Genomic DNA, 24,520 nt, shown 5'->3' with positions numbered 1-24,520 from the left:
AATTAACCCTAAGGATCTTTACCTTATTGCTTAAGATTGTAACTCCAACTTGAATAAGATATTACCGTTTTCTAGACACATGCTGCGTCGTCTTCCTCCTTTTATAGCTAGCAATGTCATGATTAATTTATACGGGGGAAACCATATATATAAAAGGTACTGCCTCCGTCTCAACTTAAAGTCATTTTAGTTTTAAAAAATTGCCCCAAAATATTATTACTTAAAAGTTTAAGATTAAAGTTGATAATTATTTTCAATTATACCCTTAATGACATAGTATTTAAGAAGAAGAAATCACTCTTTTTTTAATTAAATAGCAGTAACTTAATAAACTATACTTTGTATTTATTATTTTTCATTCATAATAATAGACTTGAAAAGAAATATAACAATAGTAAAATAGCGCACAAAGAAAGTAATACGTATCTGCTGCTTCAGGCTTTAAAGAGTGCATGCAGCGGCTATGATTCCAATATTTTTGATTAAAAAATCTAAGCATAATTCTCTGTCCCAATAACCAACAACCTAAGTTTCGCCATAAAACAGGAAAAATGACATCTTTTATGTTCGAGATATGTTCAAATGACTTTTTAAATATACTTCTAAATAATTTTGGTTTTTCAAGTTTGTCAAAAGTATTACAAGTCTCCGTCAAATCTTTGATAGAGTTAGAATTTATGTAAACTTTGAAAAGAATTAATCAAAAATACTACTCTAGGAAAGTTTCATCATATTTTAGAAGCAACCCAAAAACTGCACCAAACACTAAAATTAGATAAGTACTCCCACCAACCCAATTTAAGTGCCTTAGTTTAATTAGACACGGAGTTTAAGAAATAAAGAAAGACTTTTGAATCTTATGTAATCTATATCTATATTATTTTACAAGCATGAATATAAATGTTAATTGACCAAAATATCCTTTAAATATTGAACGACTTTTATACCCTTAAGAAAATCTAATCCTATTTTTATACCAAACAAAACTTACTGTCCTATTTCTACTAGGAACATTACTTACATACGTTAGGAATATTATTATCCAATTACTACTAGGCACTTTATGCAACAAAAAAAAAATATTAAAGGAATGAACTCACGTTATTTTTTTTTTTTTTTTTTTTTTTTTGAGGAAATTGATCTCCTTTTCTTTTTCAATTTGAATTGTACCCCCAACTTAATTTATTATGGGAGTCAAATACTTCTATAGAACAACCCAATATTCCACATTCTTCATTGTAAACTTTTTAAGGAGTATTAAATTTTAAGCTTCGGTACTGCTTCAGAAAGAAGATAAGAAGATTCAGTGAACTTCTCAAAAGGTATTATTTCTTCCCATTAGATCTTCTAACTCTTTGTTACTATCGGTTAGACATTCTAATCCTTTGTTACTATTGATTAATATATATTACTGCTAGCACAAGTAGCCTCTTCTTATTAAAAAAAAAAAAAAATTCTTTAAATAAATTGAATAACCGTATTAGATAATAAGAATCAATTCATATTTAGAGTAGATATTATTTTGCAGCTTTTTTTCTTTTTAAAGTTATTACAGGTATTTTGAGATAATATAGCATAAACCCCCAAAACAAATTGCGTTAACACACCCCAGAAGATAGGGTCATGTGTTCTGAGATTTTTGCTATCAAGAAATAATTTAAGACTCATATACTTTAAATTGCTACCAACTATTTAATGACAACAACTATAAGGAAATAATTGGTATATCATCTGCTAGCCAACTACTAATTTGATTATTATTTGATTCATTAAATATTATTTTTTCAAGTAGCTTATCGATAGAGAAAATAAAAGAGTGCTTTAAAAGCTCCTATAAAATCCGAGAACTCATCTTTTAAGGCTCTAACAAACTATGTAAAATTTAGATATTAGGTGACCACATGACCACATGCAAGTAAATTAATTAATTTAACAATCGATGAGGGGTATTCGTGCATCGCACGAACGTAGAGACTAGTTAACTTAAAGATGTGTATGATGCATTAAAATGTCCTTCGAGTCATGTTGTCACGGCCGGCCCGAACCATGGCCTAGGCGTAACACGGCACTCGGTGCCTAACTGTATGTGACCGAGCGAACCCATAGGCTGGCTGAATCAACATGTGATATCAAAACATGCAATAACAAGGAAATAAGACTAGCACATGCTGATCTACTAAAGTCTGACTGAAAATATATTAAATGCGAAAGTACTGGTTTAAGTCTGAAACATCTGAATCAATAGCCAACAAGGCTAATACATAAGAGACTGCTAATATCTGACTGATTGAACTATGTCTATGAAGCCTCTACGAATACTGAAAAGATAACTGTCTAAAACTAGAAAGATTAAAAGCAGGATAACGCCCCGGAGGAACTGGGCCTCACCAATTAGCTGATACGAGCAGTCCTAGTTAGCTGGATTGTCAACCTATATAATGCAGGCCCCCAAGCAATAAAAGGGACATCAGCACATTTGAATTGTATTGGTATGTAAAGTAACTGAAAGAAAGAAATATAAGTACTGAATCTGAAACTGAAACTGATAACTGTAAAACTGAACTAAATAGGAAAGTAAGAATCTGAAGTACTCGTTGTTCGAATAATGAAGAATCACCTGTATAACTGTAAATATAAACTGTGGCCTAGGGCCCAAATAATGTGCACAAAACTGTGGCCTCAAGCCCAAGCAGTACGTATGCATAAATTGTGGCATAGAGCCCAAAAACACAGATACAGGTGTTCAACATTAAGCAAAATAAGATACTGAGACTGAGCTATAACTGATAGACTGATAACTATTTTCTGATTATGGAACTTTAAGCCAACAACTGATTACGCTCTGGCTGAGACTTATGTGATGTTAATACACAAGTCTATAATGATTACGTACTAAGTTCATGATGTTCAAAACGATAATCATGAACGAATTATGAAACTATAACCCTAGGAGATAGCAGTTCTACAACTATTCAAGAAACTAGGGCTAAACTGTATTATAAGTCAACTTACTGATAAGTATGAAGAATGAGGCGTAAGGAGAATCATGAATATCCCTAACGTAGATAGTTAGCCTCGCATACCTGTATATGCTCCAAAATTTGTAACTACTGGTCTGAAATTGAGAAGAATCCCCAAAGTCTAAGTCTTGAACCCTTAGATGGGTTTTCTTGAAAACCCTAGGTTAGGAACATTGAATTCATGCTTAATATTCACGAACATATGTTAGAATTCACTTGGGATGATTAGAACGGACTTACCTTAGTGTTCTTAGTGGTGGAGGAGAAGAGCAGGTCATTATAGCGTTTAGGGACTTGTAAAATTAAAAAATAGAACTGAAATCAGGTACTTATAGGTTCTAGTATTGAGTTTTACGGACTGAATTACAGTCAGTAATTCAAATTATGGTTAGTAATTCAAATTACGGTCAGTAATTCTTGGACAGTAATATTTGATGTCTCAAAACAGAATGCCCAGCTAGACACCTCTTCAATTACGGTAAAAAATTACGGTCCGTAATTCGAATTATGGTCCGTAATTCTAGACCGTAATTTTCCATGTCCAAAACCAGTGACCAAATCAATAATTACGGACCGAGTTACGGTCCGTATCTCAAGTTATGGCCCGCAACTTCTGGACGTAATCCCCCCCCCCCCCTTTTTTGAACTGTAGCAAAATTCCAACCCCAACATTCTCTATCTGATTTTCCAAGTCTAAAATCATAGTCAAAGCTTAAGTTAAGGGTCTGAGGTGTTACACATGCTTTTTTTTGCGCGGATGGCCCTTCATTTGGGGTGGTCTTTAATTTTTGCCCTTCAAATTGGTGGTCTTTAAGCTTTGCCTCTCGCCTAACACCTTGAGGTTGTGGGTTCGAACCCCAGCTCAGTAAAAAAAAAAATTGCAAGGCAGAATTTTCGCGAGGCAGAAGTTGCAAAATTCTGCCTATTTGGACCTTAAGGCAAAATTTGCATGGGCACAGGCAGAATTTAAAGACCACCATTTTGAGGGGTAAAAATTAAAGACCACCTCTAGCGAAGGGCAATCCTGCAAATTGGCCATACACATGTGGTTATAAACTTGTCACGTAGGATGTTTGAATTATGAACTTACTAAATATTGCAAGAGACGCTATTTTCGGGACAGATCAAAAAGAAAAGTAAGACACTTAAATTGGGGGAGAGGGAATAATAGAAACCGTACCTCAAAAAGCTACACCAAATTTCTGAACTAGACCAAAAATAAAATGCAAAATGCTACATCTCCAAATATAATTTTACATTAAATCTTTTTTTTTTTGACACCCTATTAAATTTTATAAAAAAATCAATTTGTTAAATATTTGATATATCGAGACCAAAAAGGCTCATTTTGATAAACTTAAAAATATAAAATTGCTCATAATATATTTAATGGACCATTTCAATATTACCTCCCAAATATCAGAACCCATTTTAGTCATTTTCCTTAAAATAGTACTAATATTATCATTCTTTAATTTAGTAAATTGACCGTCTATTTTATATGATGATCTTTCTATTGTCCTGTCACAACAAAGAAAGTGATAGTATTTTTCTTTTTATCTCGTCTATTTTATATGATGATCTTTCTTTTATCACAAGAAAGAAAGTGATAGTGCCAAAAACCTCTTAAGGAGTTTTTTATTTTTTATTTTTTTGTTTTATATCTTGCCTTTGGTGCCATCTTTTTCATGTATTTGGTTCTGAAAACAAATTTCTCTCCTTTGTACAGTCATAACTTTGCCATCCCATGCGAAGTCCGCAGAAGGTGACAAAATAACCTATGTGGAAAGTAACGTCTTATTAATATTTTTTTTTTGTTGTTGTTGTTCATTCCAACACACTGGCGGATAAATAATATATACCTTCTGTCCCAATTTATGTGATATATTTTTTTTTTTAGTTTGTCAAAAAAAAATGATACATTTCTATATTTAGAAATAACTTAATTTGCAACTTTCCTTTTTACACTTAATGAAACGATTCACAAGCACACAAATATCTATAACTTGTTTTAGACCACACATTTTAGTAGTCTTCATTTTTTTCGTGCCTAGTCAAACTATATCACATAAATTGAGACGGAGGGAGAAAGTACTTATTCCTACACACCCAGCATTTGGAAACTGAAGCAGAAAAATATATAAATTATTAAAATTTTAATAAATATAATAACTAAAATCAACAATAAAAAATTTAAACTTGAATTCATCAAAACTTTTATTCATAAAAATGGAATAAGTTCAATATACTACTATATAAGTTCTAAAACTCTTTTATTCTTTTTTAAATTTTATGCGCGGTCAAACACATTGGCTGATGATCTGTCCCACGGTCAGCAAAGATCTCCCATATAGTAGTACTACTAGCCTACTACAATTGTATCAAAGATCTCCCATATAGTAGTACTACTACAATTGTATCATGTATATATACATGATGTAATTGCTTAGGTAAGACTCCTTATGTCATGCTGATCAACTAATTGTGCCCGCTTTTAATAAAGTTTAAATGATTTTTACTCTAAATAAGTATAATTTTATTTATTACATTTCAATATGACAAGTCACTTATTTACATATATAGTAGGTTATTTATACATATACTTACTATGAAACATTACTTATAATTAGTAATTTCTAAATGCTACTCCCTCCGGTTTAAAAAGAGTGTATCTTTAGACATTTTCACGGCCCTTAAGAAAATACTAACTTGTAGTCAAAAATATGTAATTTGACTAAAGTACCCCTAATTAAAGAGGTATTGGGATTTGGTCACTTAACACTTAATAAGGCAAATTTGAAAAAATAAGATTAATTATTTCTTGATTTGGTAAGTGAACACTCTTTTTGAACCAAAAACTAAAGACTAAGTGCACACTAAGTCCTCTTTTTGAACCAAAAATAAAGACTAAGTGGACACTACGTACTCTTTTTGAACCGGAGGGAGTAATTTCTATCAAAATATTTTCTTATACTATTTAATTATTATTGGTTAAATTTTATTTTTTGGTCAAACTGAAATATTATTATTGGTTAAATTACAGTTTAGTGAATGTTAATATACATAAATTAAACTAATCTGAAATAGGATCATTAATTCCTAATTAAATAGGTTCACGTTTTATCAAATCGGACAAAGAAGCCCTGCCCTGAATTTTTCCAATCCATTTTCCATTCCCTCACCAAATAATCAACGGAAGCAAAATCAGGATTTGGAATTTATGAATTCAGAAATTTTAGTCCGTTAAACATATTGGATTCTAAGTTAATAATTGGTACATCTTCAGTAATTTTTTTACAACAAATACAAGGTTTGGACTAGACCGAACCCGTAATCGAAGCGATAGCTTGACCCCTAATAAACAAGTACCAGCTACGCCTGAATCTCAAACAAATCGGGTTCAATTATATGACTATTGTATTCCTTATACCTAATTAAACAAAAATTATCCCTCGAGTGTAAATTCCAAACAATTGCACATGGAATCTGAATATTGTAAAGAGAAGGGAGGTATATTCGAGTGGGCTAGCTTTATAAATAGTCACACCAAGTAATATCCCAAGTCTTAAAAATAAGCACTTCCTTCTTATAAGTCTACATACACTTCCTCCCTTTGCTTCACTATCTAACCACTTTCATTTCAACATCAGCAAGCAATAGCTATAACAAGAGAGCCACATAGAAAGAAAGAAAGAAAAAATATAGAAAAGAAAAAAAGATATATTATGTCAAACAGCATGACTCACCAGGTTGATGATCAAATGGTAGTGATCTCTCAGTACTATCCTGATATTAACACCCAATTCTTACCCCAACAAGGTTAGCACACCAATTTTTGTCCTTGTATAGTGTACCAAGTCTCAAAGCCACAAAGTTCTTGTAGTTTATGTTGAATCTTGTGAGAGTATATTTTTATTATTTAATTATCTTATTATTCTTTGCGTGTAAACTTGGTTTTCTATAATAGTTCAAACAAACATGAAAATGCTTCTTTCTTTTTTTTTCTTCTTAGGTGGATGCAGCAAGATTTAAACCCAGGATTATTGTCTGTGCAGATATCACGTGTGACCATCTTATTTAAAAGTTTGAGCAACTAATAGTAACATACTTTTAATTATTTAATTATATATATAGTTTAAGTTCTACACACTAACAATATAAATAATATAAAAAGATATTTACGCGATCAGGTTTATTATTAGTAGTAATTACAGATAAATCTCAGGATAAACATTAAGTATGATCAGTGGTGGATCTAGAGTATAATGTACACGTTCATGGGAACCAATAGCTTTTGCTCAGATCTGACATATATATGTATTAAGAAATCCACTAAATATCAAGTTGATTGTAAACTCAATTATTATGTTATATGTTTATTGACTTGAGGTCGTTTAAAAGCTCACGATAAACTTCAAATTCTGGATCCGCTTCTGAGCCAGATACTTTCTGATATGCCTTTTAGGCGAAGAGAAACCGCGCCGGAGACGAAAAAAGAACAAAGGTGAAGGGAGCAGCAGTACTAATAATGGAGTAGTGAGGAAGAGGAAGCTTAGTGAAGAACAAGTTAATCTTCTTGAACGGAGCTTCGTGGACGAGCCCAAACTGGAGACTGAGAGGAAATATAGGCTTGCTTCTGAGCTTGGCCTTGATCCTCAACAAGTTTCTGTTTGGTTCCAGAATAGGAGGGCTAGATGGAAGAACAAGAAACTGGAAGAGGAATATTCCAAGTTGAAGTCTGAAAATGAAAGTGCGATCGTTGAACAATTTCGTCTTGAAACTGAGGTACGTCGATATGGGTCTCCCAGCTCTCCCTACTATATATATATATATATATATATTTATCCCTTCGTCCTAATTTATCATGTATTTTGACTGGCCACGAAATTTTTTTAAAAAAAAATTGTAGAACTTGTGGTCTAATACAGTCGACAAGTGAGGCTAGCTTTAGTGGTCGAGCATCTCCTCCATAAGCTGGTATGTTGAAGGTTCAAGTCGCACCAGAGGGTAAGGGGGAACACTATTGATCCTCCTGATGGGGTGGGGTGGGGTGAAACAAAAAAACGATCATAAATATTTGTATCGCTATAAATCATCTCACTAAGCGTGAAATAAAAATTTAAAGTTAAATTATATAAATTGGGATAGAGAAAGTACATAGACAGCACACAACTAGAATTCCATTAGTATTTCTTATATTAGTAACTATCTGCTATTCAATATTTATCCATTATTGTCGGGGGTTTCTACAATCTACATTCACAAAGGTTCGAATATGACATCTCTCTGATTAAGCTGAGCTGAGGGATCTCATCAATCCCACACCCTTCGCGCGGTGATAGAATTTGCGTTTCCAAGAATAGGGGAACATGACGTTCATTTTTTGTATATTTAACAAAATAATAGTAATACGTATATGATGGGTGTCCTATCTTGTGATTTTTCATTATTATTTCCTGACTCATAGGTTAATGTAGTAAAGTCAGTTACTTTGAGCCCTTAAATATAAATTTCCAATACAGGTGTTGAAGATGAAGGAGCGGTTATCTGAAGCAGAAAAGGAGATACAAAGGCTGTTATTGGAGCGTAATTGCAATAATAGCCCAATTAGTACTTCATCATTCTCTATGGAGCAGCCACCTTTTAATCTTGGGGAGTTTGGAATGGAGGGACAATTAATGGATAATGTGTTCTTCGTTGCTGATGATCATACCACTTATATAACTCTCTGGGACTATTAGAATGGACTTATTATATAACTTACATATATATGTTCTGATCTGTGATTAAGTTCTAATTAGATAAGCTCCCTCATGTAGAATTGTAGATATATAGTAACCCACGCACCTAATGTATATGTGCATCTTTCTTTTGCCTTTGCTTTCCGGTTATTACTATTGTATAGTAATGTATAATTATGTTTTGTCAAGGGTCTTGTGTTGCTAACGACTACTTTATTGCCTTAACAATTTATCACTCTTTAATTGGTCCTCTCTAGGCTGTAGTAGTAGAACTCGGTGAACTAGTTCCCAAACTTTTATGAACGAATGATTCGGACAAATAAGATCAGATTTGGTGTCATCATTTAGGTTTTGATTTCGTTAAAAAATTGTAAGAATAGATTTGCGACTAGTAGCATATAGCTAAGTTGTGGCGAATCGCCAAGATTTTAAATTAACGGGCGGAACTTGCCTTATTATAATAATAATCACTAGCATTTTTTGCCACAAATCCTAGAGAATATCAAATTGATGACAAAATCTGTCTTGTCACAAGTTCTAAAGAATCACCTGATTTTGTCGTCATATCCTAAAGAATAGCCAGAATTATGTCCACAAATCATGTCAGATTGCTAGAATTAGCCATCAAATTCCAATGGGCCACCATAATTTGTTGTTTAAAAATTTCAGCAATATATTTTTACTTCAAAATTGATCCAAATAACTCCAAATTTGATACTCATATGATTTTCTACTACCAATTTCAATAATTTTCAATGCTTATATTAAACCCGAATCTTAAAAACTCAACAGACTCACTTTATCTTTTTCAAAAAATTTGTGTGTCGCCGTTGTCACTTTCCTAAACTATGTGGAAGGGATAAGAAGGTTGCAATTGTGATGACATTGACAATGCTTTCTCTCATACTGTCGGGCCGAAAGTGGAAGTTTCGAAAGTAAAACACTTATTCGCTTCAATCTTTTTCATGACAATTGCAAGCCAAGAAACGTGCAAAGAAAATCAAAATCAAGAATTCAGGATGATAAATTCTGGCGGAATTTTTTTTTTTTTAATTTGTTATTGCTCAATTTTTCTAATTGGGTTAAGAATTAAAATATTGATCCTTAGGAATGTTATCCCGTATAATGTATTGTTGAATTTTACTTCTCTTATGAATTATGCTACTTTCTTTAGTTTAACGGATAATTTTAGACATCTTCGTTGAGGTTTCGTTTCGTAATACTAACCTTCACTATGATTTACGATATTTCTCCAACTTCTATTTTTGCCTCGGATTTCATTATCGCTCCATAAGTTTCCTGTAATTGTAGATTCAGTTCTATTTGATTTTGTTTTATCGAACTTTCCAGAACTTTCTTGCGCAAGGAGAAGGCACTACTTAAAAAAAATACTATTTTCCCATTGGTATTTCCCGCTGAAATATGTTTAGTGGCTATTACCCCTGAATATCGGTGGGGAAAAAAATTAAATAGTAGTGTTTTCACACTAAAAAATTAGGAAGTTTTCCAGTGTTCCATGGGAACCTATTTCCTGCCATGTGTTTTCCCATTGAACTGGTTCGGTGGGAATGAGGTGGGAAATCGTATATTATAAAGACAAACTTTTCACTGAATATCAGTGGGAAAAACTTATGTTTCTAGTAGTGAGAGATGGGCAGAAACTCATGCTAAAGAGAAGAATGCAAATGTTGAAATCACTACAAAAAAATTGAAAGTAGCTATGGACTTTACCGCTAATTCATCGCAAAATTGCTTGTAGCTAACAAAATTTTATGATAATCCGTCGCTAAATATGATTAGCTAACATAACAATGGGATGTGGAGATTACATGCAACATTTTCTGGAAAGTTCACTAGAAAATGAGAAGAACCAGTAGAGCCGTTAGTGAATGGTCAAGATTGGGGATATTTTTGAAAATACTAAGGAAACCAAGGTGAACCAGTTGGAAACTCAATACATGAATACTTTAGATCAAAAAGATGGAATGTATCTCAACCAAGCACAAGCAGAACTGATTTTTCCCCACAAAATGGAGGATGCATTTTGAAAGCAAAAAGCCAATCTCAAATGGCATCTGGAGGGAGATGAAAATATCAGATATTTTCACAATATGGTCACGGGCAGAAGGAAATTCCTCAATATCAACAGAATATATGCAATGAACAATGGAAAGAAGGAAATAAACACATTGCTGATGCTGCTCTGAAGTTCTATCAGGACTTGTTCTCCAAAGAAAACATCTCCTTTAATGCCGGTATCCTTAACTGTTTACCTTGTCTTGGTACTAATTCTGATACTTGATAAACCTTCTATCAAAGAAGTTAAAAAATGCTATTTTTGATATCAATCATAATAACTCTGCAGGTCATGATGGTTTTAATAGTATGTATTTTCAAAAATCCTGGAATATCATTGGTAATGATATAATGGAGATGGTCAGGGTTGTTTTTTATGGTGAATAAATGCCTAATTTTTTTACATCTGCTTGTTCAGTTTTGATTCCTAAAACTGAAGCACCCCAACTTTTATTTTTTTTCAGACTTTTGACCAATTAGTCTTAGTAATGTCTCCCAAAAGCTGATTTCTAAGGTGTTAAATGATAGATTGTCTAGAATTCTCCCAAAACTAAGACAACCATGTAGTATCTGCTATGCCCCTGCATGTATTATCTAGCTTCACCTCAGTCATAATTACTCCCTCCGGTCCAAAACTATTGAGGTTTTAGATTTGGACACATGAATTAACGAATTCACTTACTCCTAAAAATTAAGAGGTGTATTGACGAAAATAACTTTAATTAAAAGGGCTTTAAAACTATAACAAGCATTAAATTTATTCATTGAATTAAGAATGTGTTAAGGATAAATTTGGAAAAAGACATAAAATACCTTCTTGATAGACTAAGACTTCATTTGTTTCCGTTAAGATTAAGACGTCTGAATCTGAATACACATCTGAATATTAAGATGTTGCCTCTACCTCTGAACACTGAATGGTTAAGACTGTTTGTTTTCAATATCTGAATATGCATAATTTATCTTTTTAAACATAATCAATGTAAAATTAAAATAAAATTAAGAATTAAACTTTATATCAATAAAATATATTAAAAGATCTCATTTCAGCTAAATGAATTTATTTTCTGATAGAAATTATGACTATTTGATATTTTAACAACACTATTACACGAAATATCAATCTTATCAAACTTGTCGAATGACCAAATTCTATCATATATACTAGCAAAAAGATTATCATAACTTAAACTTGGAATATAATATTACTTTATAATAATTGTCTATCAAAGTGATTACTGAAAAAGAATACTGTAACTTTTATAAATTATATCATACTTTAGCGTTTTGTCCTATAAACCTCATCCAAAAAGAAACAAAGAAACAAAATTAATAATAAGCAAAATAGATGAGGAAAATATTGCCGTCATGTGGGACGATTTTTTTTAGTACAGTCCCATTATGACAGTCGAATCCACATCAACCAAACAATTTGATCGACTCTGTAAAGATTTTAGAATAATACCAGTTTAAGAAGAAAAAGATTTGGTCATTGATTGATAGTTGGAGAGGCAGAGGGAGACGTGAATTTTTTTTGTACAGAAGAAGAGAAAGCGTGAAATTTGGCGGAAATGGAGGCGGATATATTTTAGAGTCTGAATTGTGTTAAGACTTTGTTACGGATCTGATTCATTCAGATCTATTCAGACCCATTTAAGAGCTTTTAAAAGAGAATAAACAAATGCACTTAATGGGCTGGATCTGACCTACAAAACAAACACACTTAATGATTGGGATATTTCTAGATTCAACTTTTAAAAAAATGAACTCAAAAATCTGGAGATTCTGAAATTTTCTCCTCATAATCCTAATTCGAATGAAAAAGATAAGGATGAGTTTGCTACTTGTTTAAAGAAATATGGTAGAATTGACAGGACAAAAAAAGAGGAAAGAAGAGAAAAGGAGTTAACCATTATGTTTCTTGATACAGACATACACTATTGCTGCGTGAAAAGATACTTATATTATACACGATAGGAATAAATAAGAATATTCTATGAGATTATTTTATTCTACCTTTTATATGAGATAATAATCTGACCATCTTAGTGCAAATAGTGGGATAAAATAATTTCAAAACTAATCAATACCTATTACTTCCTCAGGATCAAATAAATTGTTCATTTGGCCTTTTTTTCTTGGGTAAAAAAAAGTGTTCACTTATTAAATCAAGAAACAATTAGGAGCCGTTTGGACATGATTTGAAATTATGAGATGAAATCACGAGATGAAATTATGTTTGGACATGCAATTTGGATTTTGTATTTTTTCTAATAGACATAAAAACCCCACAAGTTATGAAAACCATAAAAAATTTCCCAATTCTTATACAATCTTACCAAATGAGCAAGTCATAGTTCATAACAAAATTAATACACTATTAGAAGGAATTTCTAAAAAACACAATATCAATCGATCAAACTTTACTTCAATAAAATGAAAAATTGAACATGAATTGTAGTGTAACTATTCTTTAATATAATCCCCTCACATGGTTGGTAAGAGTAAATTTGTTGTAAATATGCTACCAACTTGTAGATCTTTTAATATTTAATATAAATGGTTGGTAAACATGATTGTAAATATATATACCAATTTATGGATCTTTTTTTTACAAAATATAAACTTATGGGTCAACTTTTACATTTAAAAAATTTGAAATCATGATTTGGAATCCCAAATCATACCTTTTTGGATGATTTGGAATTTCATCGCATGTCCAAACGCCTACTTAACCTTATCTTTCCAGATTTGCCCCTATTAAGTGTTATGTGATCAAATCCCACTGCCTATTTAATTAGGGATAGTTTAGAAGTGAGTAGTTTCTTAAGGGTTATGCAAATGACTAAGTAGACTCTTTTTTATCCGGAGAGAGTATCAAACACGGTATAAAATAATCCTATATCTTATCCGGAATTATTATTCTTATAACACCATCAATTGATTCAAAAGTATTCCTTCAAACAAGAGGGTTTGTAGTGTGCGTGGGTGGGGTGGCGTGGGGGTATCAACCACGTGCCGACAAGATGTTGAATCTTCTAGAAGGAAATGCCGTCCCTTGCCAAATCCACACAAGGTGACCAAAAAACCTATGTGGAAAGTAACCCTGCTATAAATGGAGTATCCATTCCAACCTATGTGGATGGATAATATAAGAACTTGCTATTTCCTACATAAACCGCATTTTGTACTTGAAGCATATATATAATTAATGTGACTCTGTTTAAGAAGTTGTTTGAACGTGACTTGAAATCATGATTTGAAACTATTAATTTGGGTGAAAGTTGATTTGAAGTTGAAATTGTATTTGGTCATAAGTTTTGTAAACAAAAATTTGAAATCATATTGTACTTTCTCGTAACCATGAAAACCCACAATTCGTAGTGACTATCAAAATTTCTCCCAACTCTTATACAATTTTATCAAACGAGCAAACCTACCTAAATTAACGATTAATAATGGATTTGTCGCAGTAGCACCAACTGATTTTTGGGTGTATCTTATGAAAGGGAAAGTGAATTGGCAAAATAAGAGTCGGATAATTACTTTTGTAACAAAGATTAATCTTTTCTTTTGCAAAAATCTGAATTATTTGCTAAATTTTAAATTTTTTTAAAAAAATTAAAATTACAAAATTGAAGTTGAAATTCTACATTTGAGGTGAATTTGAGATTTAACATTAGAATTTTAACTTGAAATTGAAGTTTTAATCAAACTGTGATAAAACCAATACATAATTAAAATCAAAACGTGAAATCGAGATATGAAATCGTATATTCAAACGGCACCTAATTTTTTTTTTTTTTTCATTTTGTCCTGCGTAGTAACATCTTTTTCCCATATTTGGTTCTGAAAACGAATTTCTCTCTTTAGAAAACTTTGTACAGTCAAAACTTTGCCATCCCCTGCAAAGTCGACATAAGGTGACAAAAAAAAACTATGTGGAAAGTAACCTTCCTATTAGATGGCGTATTAACTTTACTAGCTCATGAAATTTAATAGTTGACGGACCCTAAATATTCCATGGATCTGTGGTTTTAGAGCTCCTTTTTTATTTGAGAAAGGATGGATGATATTAACTAGTTAAACTATTGCCCCACACACTCAAATTTCGTCCAACAAATTTTCCTTTTTAATACTTAAAAATAATTTAATGTTAATTTATTTCATCTTTAGTTACGTTATTCTATCATCACAAAATATTAATAATGTATATTTAACAATAAATTCTAAACTTATTCTTAGGTTAATGCACAGTTAAATATATGGGCTGATAGATCTGTCCCATAGACCATAGTCCCAAAGATCTCCTATTGGGATTTTATATCAACATACACATGATGTAATGGCTTAGGTAAGACTAGGTACGTAGTTTATGCTGATCAACTATTGGCCCACACTTTAATAAAGTTAAATGCTTTTTACTTTATACAATAAGTATACTTACAAGTCACTTAGAGCCCGTTTGGATTGGCTTATAAGTTGGTTTATAAAGTTGCAAATTTTTTTTTTTTGAGTGTTTGGGTGGCTAAACAAAATCATTTTGTCTTAAAATAAGCTTTCAAAAAAATAATTGGACCCATTTAACTTAGTTTATCTAAAGCGACTTATAAGTGAAAACGGTTATAAGCCAAAAAAAATAAGTTGGATTACCCCAACTTATTTTTTTCAGCTTATAAGCTGCAAACAACTTTAAGCTATAAGCCAATCCAAACGGGCTCTTAATGTATAGTAGGTTATCTATTTATAGTTACTATGAACATGAAAATACTTGTAATTAATTATTATTCCTTTTGTCTTAATTTATGTGTTATAGTTTGGAACTTCAGATTTTGAGAATTGAAATTCTTAGTTTTGACGGTGAATTAGGATGTGAAATCTTTAAGTCTTTTTGACATAAAATTTACATATTATCTAACTACATAAAACTACTATAAGTAACAATATTAACAATTTAAAATATTTAAAACAACAACAACAAACAACCCAGTGGAATCCCACAATGCGCGGTCTGTGGAGGGTAAAGTGTACTCAGACCTTACCCCCAACCTTGGAAGGTAAGGAGACTGTTTTCGAAAGACCCTCAGCTCAAAAGAAAACAAGGGAAAACAAGGCAAAAGAGTCAGATAAGGACAAGCATATCAAAGCAATGTGAAAATGAGAAATAACAAGAGTGAAGAAGTCATGATAAAACAACCTTGAATTTAAAATATTTAAAAGGCGTATGAAAAATCGCAGTCAAAGAAAAACTCGTTGACTTTGAAATCTGAACACTGCCACATAAATTGGGATGAAGAAAGTAACTTTTAAATGATATGATATTGTATTTCTTAAAATCTTTATCAAAGTATATATAGTTATTCTATTTTATTGTTATTGGTTAAATTACAGTTTAGTGAATGTTAATTTACATAAATTAAACTAATTGAGAAATAGGATCACTAAGTCCTAAAAGAGGTTCACGTTTCACCAAATCAGACAAAGAAACATGCCCTAAATATTTTGCAGAGCTTTTAACATTGTTTAGCCGTCCACTAAAATAAAGGCGGAAAATGTATAAAGTACTTTTGTTATATTAACAAATATATACATTTAATATTCATATTTTATGCATAACTAGTATATATGTTTTATATATTTAGATATCGGCTATATATAATAATTTTTTGACTAGTGGCCAAAATGTATAACTTTTCCTTTTCTCTATCCATTGCTAACCAACTATGTGCATGAATCTCAAACAAATCGTGTGAGATTATATGACTATTATATCCCTATATTCCAAACGATTGCACATGGCTTCTGAATATTGTAAAGAGATGGGAGGTATATTCGAGAGGACTAACTAGCTTTATAAATAGTCACACCAAGTCTTAAAACAAAGACTACCTCCTTAGTCTTCTCTCCAAGTTAAATTAAGTCCATATATAAGTCGTTGATACTTTTTTCCTTTATTATTACTTCACTTTCATTTCAAACAGAAAGAAAAAAAAATGGATATCATATCAAGCAGCATGAATCACCAGGTTGATGATCAAAGGGTTATGATCTCTCAGTACTATCCTGGTATTTACACCCAACTGGTACCAGAACGAGGTTAGTAGGAAAACTTTTATCATTATATTATCTTTACCAAGTCTCAAAGCCGCAAAGGGGTGGTTGTAGTTTTTCTAGAATCGTGTGTTTAGCTCGTCTAAAAGCTTAAGTCACCCTTCACATGTGAACTTGGTTTTTTATAATAGGTTAAATATGTGGAAAAAAATTCTTTTTAGGTGGTGGCGAGATTTAAATCTAGGACTATTGTCTATGCTGATATATATCATGTTGAATTGTATGATCATCTATAAAAGTTTAAGCAGCTAAAAAGGAACATAACACATTTTATTATTTTATTATAGAGTTTAAGTTCTACAACAATATAAAAATCATTTTTTATTTAGTAATTACAAATAAATTTCGTAATATACATTAAGTATGATGTTTTTTGGTATGTCTTTCAGGAGAGGTGAAACCGCGGTGGAGACGAAAGAAGAACAAAGGTGAAGTGAGCAGCAACACTAGTGGAGTAGTGAGGAAGAGGAAGCTTAGTGAAGAACAAGTTAATCTTCTTGAACGGAGTTTTGGAAACGAGCAGAAACTCGAGACGGGGGGGAAGGACAAGCTTGCTTCTGAGCTTGGTCTTGATCCACAACAAGTCGCGGTTTGGTTCCAGAACAGGAGGGCTAGATGGAAGAAAAAGAAACTCGAGGATGAATATTTCAAGTTAAAGGCTGAGCATGAGACTATGATCGTTCAGAAAAATTGTCTTGAAACTGAGGTATGTCGTCTATGGGCATGTGTGTGTTTTGTCTCTGTCAATTATTTACACCTATGTCGCGTGGACTTTTAATAAATGTGGACGAACGTGTGTCGTGCATATTTTGAGGATCTAATAAGGGTATGACAACATTTTTAGAGAGTTCGAACCACATAGATATATACTCCGTCCATTCTAATTTAGCAAGCATATTGACTGTAAATCATCTCATTAAGTTTGGATGAGAAGTTTAAAGTTAAGCTATTTCTAAATACAAAAAGTATCATTCTTTAAAAAATAAAGTGCACCGCAAAAATTGGAACAGAAGGAAAACATAGAAATTACAACTAGAAAACTATTAATGATCTTTTACAACTTTGGTATTCAATACGTATCCATTTTTATTGGGGGTTTCTCAATTTCAAAACTCGAACTCAAAACCTCTCTAGTTAAGCTAGATTAAAGGATCTCATCAATTTCACGTCGTTTGATGCTAGAATTCCCATTTCCAAGCATATATAAGGGAACATCAAGTACATTTTTTGTATATGATGGGGTGTCCTTCTATCTTGATTCTTTTGGTGAAGTCAGCTGAGTCCTTAAATATAAATTATCCATGCAGGTGTTAAAGATGAAGGAGCAGTTATCTGAAGCAGAAAAGAAGATACAAAGGCTATTATTGGAGCGTAATTGCAATAATAGCCCAATTAGTACTTCATCATACTCAATGGAGCAGCCACATTTTCTTGGGGAGTTTGGAATAATAGAGGAAATATTAATGGATAATAATGTGTTCTTCATTCCTGATGATCAAAACAGTTATATTAACTCTCTGGGATAATTAGAACGGGATTATATAAGTGATCTGAGATTAAGTTCTAATTAGATAAGCTCCAGCATGTAGAACTGCAGTTAGTAACCCATGCACCTATGTCCTATGTACGTACATCTTTCTTTTGCCTTTGCTTTCTGGCTATTACTATATTGTATTAATTTACTATAATTATGTTTTGACTAAGTGTCTTGTGTGTTGGAAATATAGAGAAGGCTCTTAATAATATCATAAGGCACAAAGAGGATGGAAATGGGAGACAGATATGCTCAATCATATCGATCTTAATTAAGAACCACACTCTCTTACAAAATAACATTACAATGGGGCTTATATAGGTGCCAGTATAGTCTTTTAGACTCACACCTATTAATAAACACTTTCACATACACTTGAACCTAACATTATTGATAATATAAAAGCCGCTTAGATAATACTATAAAAGATCATGCACCTAGGATAACTAAAAGACATGTGAATCTAGACAGTTAAACATTTAAATGTACTATTGTCAACATTCCCCCTTAAACTTAAATGTCTTTTCATATTCTTCAATCTTTCTTGACCGTTTCAACTTCATTTTCAGCATCCTCTTTGTATACACATTCATAATATAGGCAATTCATTCTCCATCACCTTCTAACTTTTGGCTATAGCAAACACACACTCACGAGAGACTTTTCTTGTCTACTATTTATTCCTAGCTTGTAAAGTCCTTCAAGACTTACATCTTCTGACGGGTTATTCTTCTCTCCACAAACTCGGAGAATTCACTCTTCTTTTGCAAATAGCCGGCCTTTTCAGCAGGTCCTCAAACCCGGAGACACGCCTTCAATGGAGATTGCCAAAATCTTCACCTTTACACCTTTCGGTGAGAGATGAACCAATGCTCTGATACCACTTGTTAGAAATATAAGGCGGGCCCTTGATAATATCATAGGCATAAAGAGGATGGAAAAAGGAGATAGATATTAAGCTCAATCATATCATTCTTAAGAACTCTTACTCTTACAAAAATAACATTACAGAGGGGGCTCATAAAGGTGCCAATATAGTTTTCTAGACTCACAACCTATTAAACGCTTTCACACACACTTAAACCTAACAACATTGATAACATAAAAGTCACCTAGATAATTCATACTCCCTTTGTTTCAATTTATGTGAACCTTTTACTATTTGGGGAGCCTACGAGGTGCTCTTTGACCACGTTTTTTTTACATTTTTTCTAAATTATTTGAATTGTAAATTATCATGAATTATAATACTTTTTATGTAGTTTCTAAATATATAAATTTTATTTTTACAGCATTGAAAAATCTATGTCAAAATTCACGATCAAAGTTATAAAGTTTGACCTTCATACTCCAAAAAGGTTCACATAAATTGAAACAAAGGGAGTAAAAAAGATCATGCACCTAGGATAACTAAAAGACACGTGAATCTAGACAGTTAAACATTTAAGTGTACTATTTTCAACATTGTGTTGCTACTTGCTACGACTACTTTATTGCCTTAACAATTTATCACTATTTAATTGGTCCTATATAGTAGAACCAGGGAGGTATCTAACTTTTGACGCGGAGCATAAATTTATGTGTAAAAAATTATTGAAATTGTAATATATAGTAGATATGAACCCTCTCACCGGCGAGAGAAAGTGGGTTTGGAGTTGTCGGCGTAGAAGAAGATTAGGAAAGTGAAGATTAGGAAGGTGACTTCTCATTTCTTTTGGTGTACTTTACGTTTTCTGTTTTTCTTTTGGCTTTGTAAGTACTTATTATTTAGTTCAATAAAATAACACCCAGTAAGTTCTGCTTAGTGGCATTAAATTTAAAAAAAAAAAAAAAAGATATGAACCCATAACTTTAAAAATATAATGAGTTCAGTACTAAAATCTTAAGATTGAACCTATAGAATTAAAATCCTGGATCCGTCTCTTAGTAGAACTCGGGAAACCAGTTCCCAACCTTTTGTGAACTGGTGATTTGCGCTAATAAGATTTTTTGTTGTCACCATTTCAATTATCATTTCATTAAAAAAAAAAAAATCACGACAGGTATCATATAGCTATATTTTAACGAATAGCCAGAGGTTTAAATTTACATGTAGAACTTGCCTTATAATAATCACTAGCATCTCTAGTCAAGTTCTGACGAATCATCGGAATTCTTCAGAACTTGGCCACAAATCTAGCGAATTTCAAATTGATAACAAAGATTTTCTTGTCTACAAATCCTGACAAATTCCTAAAATAGGTCATAAAATCTCGATGGGCCGCCATAATTTGTTGTGTGAAATTCATCACCATGTTTTTGCTTCAAAATTGATCCAAAGCAACTCCAAATTTGATGTATAATCACTTCAAAAAAATGGGTAATATGTGGAAGTTGAAAGTTGCAATTCCGGAGTTTTTAGCCTTCACTAGTTGTTAGAGGAGGCTAAAACCTCCGCGAATTGTAAATTTCAACCTCTGCAAATTACCCATTATTTTGTAGGATACTTTCTAATACCAATTCCGATAATGTTAAATGGTATTACTTAACCCGAATCTTAAAAAATCAACAGACTCACTTTATCTTTTTCAACAATTTTGTGCTCCTTTGTCGCTTTCCTAAACTATGTGGAAGGGATAAGAACGTTGTGCTTGTGGACATTGAGAATCCTTTCTCTCATATTGTTCAGACCGAAAGTGCAAGTTTTGAAAGCAACACACTTTTTCGCTTCAATCTTTTCTGATTGCAAGCCTAATGGAACATATAAACAAAATCACTAATCCCCAAGGATAAATTCTGGCGCAAGTTTTTTATTGTACAACATTTCTCAATAGGGTTAAAAATTAAATATGGATCCTTAGAAAATTTATCCCCTATAATTTATTGTTGAATTTTGCTTCTCTTCTGATTTCAATTACATTCTTTAGTTTAAGGGATAATTCCAGAGATCTTAATTGAGGTTTTGTTTCATTATACTAACCTCCTTTATGATTGACAATATTACCCCTACTTCCATATTTTCTTCTGGTTTCATTATTGCTCATGATATGGCAAGCGATGAAGCTCGTGATATGTAATTCGCTACAAAAAAAACTGGAATTAGGTGCGAAGTTTGTCATGCTAAGCCGTCACTAAATTGGTCGTAGCTAACATAATTTTATGATAATCCATCACTAATCGTCACTAAATAGGATTAGTGAGGTATTATGCTGTTTAGCTACGGAATTTGTCCATCGGTAATTCCTACTTTGCTAGTAGTGAATGTATAGAGTTGCATTGGCCGGATAGCGGATGCATATACTTCATATGATAGGAAAGGAATTTAAGAGTGTTCTCATTTTTTTGGACCAAATGAACTATTAAAGCATGATCATATGCGACTAATTTACACGTTGATATTCTCTTTATTTTATTAAAATGTACTAAAAGGTTCTCCTTTTGTATCAAACAAGTGATGTACACCTCTTACTTACAACTTGGAGGAAAACATGGTAATTTTATAAGTTTTGTTTTCAAAGACATTATCATGGTTAGTAGACAGGAGTAATTTACCAAAAAAAATGCTTTAATTTTTTGTTCAGAAGATTGAGGTAATTTGTACAATAATTAAACATGTTACACTGGCAAAAGAAAAGAGACATCCAAGAGAAAATATAGCACAGCAATTGTTTCACTCAGGTCCTAAAAGAGAGATATATGCGCCGTTCCGGTGATCGAACCCGGCCTGGTCACCCGCGTGACAGGAGGGAATACTCACCACTGTACTACAACGACTTGCTGATGTGAAACCCAACACAGCAACTAATTAGAATGACATCTACAATTCTGAATTTGCGTAATAAACTTGGCAACTACAGGACATGGTATCTGCGGTGGATAAGAAGACGAGGCTGAGATGGTTCGGACGTGTGAAAAGGAGAAGCGCGGAAGCCCCGGTGAGGAGGTGTGAGAGATTGGCAGTGATGAGTTTGAAGAGGGGTAGAGGTAGGCCCGAAAAAATATTGGGGAAAGGTGATTAGAGAGGAGATGACGCTGATTTAGGTTACCGAGGACATGACCTTAAATATGAAAATATGGAGGTTGCAGATTAGGGTAGAAGGTCATAAGGTAGTTGAGCATTTTCTCACTCTCCTGTGGGATAGGCTTGGTAGGTAGTATTAGTAGTATTCACGTAGTTTATGGCTTTGGATTTCTACTACTATAGTTTGTTTCTTGTGCTTCAGTTATCACTTTATTTTGCTCTAGATGTTATGTTGTTTTCTCTATTGCGGTTATGTCTTACTTGCTAGGCCTTTTTAATTTTGCATTGTATTTTTCTAACTCCCTTGTTATATGTCATTCGAGCCGGTAGAGGAAAATATACTGGGTAAGTTGTTGTAAACTTGGCAATTTCAACTTCACTAAGGGTGTGTTCGAAGGAAAATGTTTTTCTTGAAAAGTCGCTTTTGGTAAATATTTTTCAGGAAAATAATTGTGTTTCACATGTGTAATTTGAAATTCCATGACATTTTTATAAGACAAGATCGAATAGTTGCCGGGGTGCTATTTCTACATGATTATTGAGGATTTATTTAGCCGGCCCAACTAATTTGGGTTTGGGATCAAGCGTGATTGCTGTTGTTGTTGTAATTTCTTCAAATCAAATTATTTATTTATAAGGCTCTTAGATTCTGTCTTGGAAAGAGTTCCCTGAACATAAATGTAATATTTGGCACAATGATACTCCTGTTTCAATATATCTTTCTATAATGAGAAGTTCCAAAATGTTTGATACTATTCAACTACAATAATTGTAGAGTACAACTTTCTCACAACTTTCAGTGATTAGTATTCAAATCTTAAACTAATAACTACTTTGGTAATTTTTTTATTCCACTGTACTAAGATAATTTGTAAGTCGAATGAACATGTACAATTTCTCTAGTCATACATTCTATATGAAATGAAATGGAGAGAGTATATTAAGTAGGCGTTTGGCCATGAAAATCAAATATTTTTCATTTTATTTGGAATTTTGAAGTTGGAGTTGAAGATGGAGTTGTGTTTGATTATAATTTTTGCAAAGAATATTTGGTTGTTTGAATGTATTGAAAGTGAAAACAGGTTTTTAGGTGTTTTCCAAATTCCAAATACAACTTCAACTTCAAGTTGTAATTGGAATTTTCATGGCCAAACGCTGATTCTGGAAAAAAGTGAAAAAATTTCATGGCCAAACGGGTCCTAAGTGTTAAGAAAACATACAAGGAATATGTCGGGGGAGTATAGAAGGAATGGGAAATTAGAATTTTGAGCAAAACTGCTAGTAACTGGATTTTGACTTAGAAATCAGAAACGTTATCTTTGCATTTTTCAAGATGATTTTTGAGCTTGACTGGTTCAAGATGATTTTTGAGCTTGACTGGTGTTCATAAACTTCATTTGTTCCAGTTTGTATGACACTCTTTCTTTTGTAGTTTGTTCTCAAAAGAAAAACACATTTCTATACTTAAAAACTCTTTAATTTTAAACTTCTCATTTTACTCTTGATGACCTGCTCATATAGCCATAGAAATAGCGTGGTGTGTTTAAAATCACAAGTTCTATGGATACTTTTGCTATGTGTAAAAAATTCTAAAAGAGGAACAGGGATACAGCTATGCCCATTTCTCTGGACCTTACTCGACTTTGGGCCATATTTTATTCCAGCCTTTTCCAGATTTTGGGCCCAAAGAAGTTTGGTATGTTTTAATAAAAAAAATTGCACGGATTGTCCTTCATATGGGCTGGTCTTTAATTTTCGTCCCTCGACTCGCTGGTCTTTAATTTTTGCTCCTACTTCTCATTTAATGAAAATTTGTGAGCTAACGTACCCTTATTCGCGGGTCCATGAAACCAGAGGTTCTGGGTTCAAACCCCAGCAGAGTAAAAAAAAAAAAATTCGCAACGCAAGATTTTCATAGAAACTATGCCTATTCGGGACAAAGTTATGCCTTAAGGCATAGTTCTGTAGGATAACTTAATATCTACAGGCCTTAAGGCATAGTTCTGTAGAATAACTTAATTTTTACAGAATTATACTG

At 32.5% G+C, this 24,520-nt stretch overlaps 2 protein-coding genes across 2 annotated transcripts; both read left to right on the top strand.

Moving 5' to 3' along the window:
- The first annotated feature begins 6,385 nt into the window (after nucleotides 1-6,385).
- Nucleotides 6,386-8,944, top strand: LOC132037559 (homeobox-leucine zipper protein ATHB-40-like). The gene is made up of 3 exons (XM_059428089.1): nucleotides 6,386-6,839; nucleotides 7,486-7,805; nucleotides 8,543-8,944. Exons 1-3 carry the CDS (start codon nucleotides 6,746-6,748, stop codon nucleotides 8,759-8,761), a joined length of 633 nt encoding a protein of 210 aa, XP_059284072.1. The 5' UTR covers nucleotides 6,386-6,745; the 3' UTR covers nucleotides 8,762-8,944.
- A 7,770-nt stretch (nucleotides 8,945-16,714) lies between these two features.
- Nucleotides 16,715-18,651, top strand: LOC132037558 (homeobox-leucine zipper protein ATHB-40-like). Its single transcript, XM_059428088.1, has 3 exons — nucleotides 16,715-16,933; nucleotides 17,338-17,654; nucleotides 18,256-18,651. The coding sequence occupies exons 1-3, from the start codon at nucleotides 16,831-16,833 to the stop codon at nucleotides 18,472-18,474; spliced, it is 639 nt and encodes a 212-aa protein (XP_059284071.1). The 5' UTR covers nucleotides 16,715-16,830; the 3' UTR covers nucleotides 18,475-18,651.
- The last annotated feature ends 5,869 nt before the right edge of the window (nucleotides 18,652-24,520 follow it).

This window comes from Lycium ferocissimum, chromosome 11 (genome assembly GCF_029784015.1).
Source record: "Lycium ferocissimum isolate CSIRO_LF1 chromosome 11, AGI_CSIRO_Lferr_CH_V1, whole genome shotgun sequence".
Classification (NCBI taxonomy): Eukaryota; Viridiplantae; Streptophyta; class Magnoliopsida; order Solanales; family Solanaceae; genus Lycium; species Lycium ferocissimum.
Note: the sequence above shows the minus strand (reverse complement) of the source record. Positions and strands in the feature narration are given on the sequence as shown.

What these genes read in the sequence shown, in the direction of transcription:
- LOC132037559 (XM_059428089.1), top strand. Translation starts at nt 6,746, where the DNA reads ATGTCAAACAGCATGACTCACCAGGTTGATGATCAAATGGTAGTGATC. An exon ending in CCAATTCTTACCCCAACAAG is followed by an intron (nt 6,840 to 7,485) that starts GTTAGCACACCA and finishes TATGCCTTTTAG; the next exon opens with GCGAAGAGAAACCGCGCCGG. An exon ending in AATTTCGTCTTGAAACTGAG is followed by an intron (nt 7,806 to 8,542) that starts GTACGTCGATAT and finishes TTTCCAATACAG; the next exon opens with GTGTTGAAGATGAAGGAGCG.
- LOC132037558 (XM_059428088.1), top strand. Translation starts at nt 16,831, where the DNA reads ATGGATATCATATCAAGCAGCATGAATCACCAGGTTGATGATCAAAGG. An exon ending in CCAACTGGTACCAGAACGAG is followed by an intron (nt 16,934 to 17,337) that starts GTTAGTAGGAAA and finishes TATGTCTTTCAG; the next exon opens with GAGAGGTGAAACCGCGGTGG. An exon ending in AAAATTGTCTTGAAACTGAG is followed by an intron (nt 17,655 to 18,255) that starts GTATGTCGTCTA and finishes TTATCCATGCAG; the next exon opens with GTGTTAAAGATGAAGGAGCA.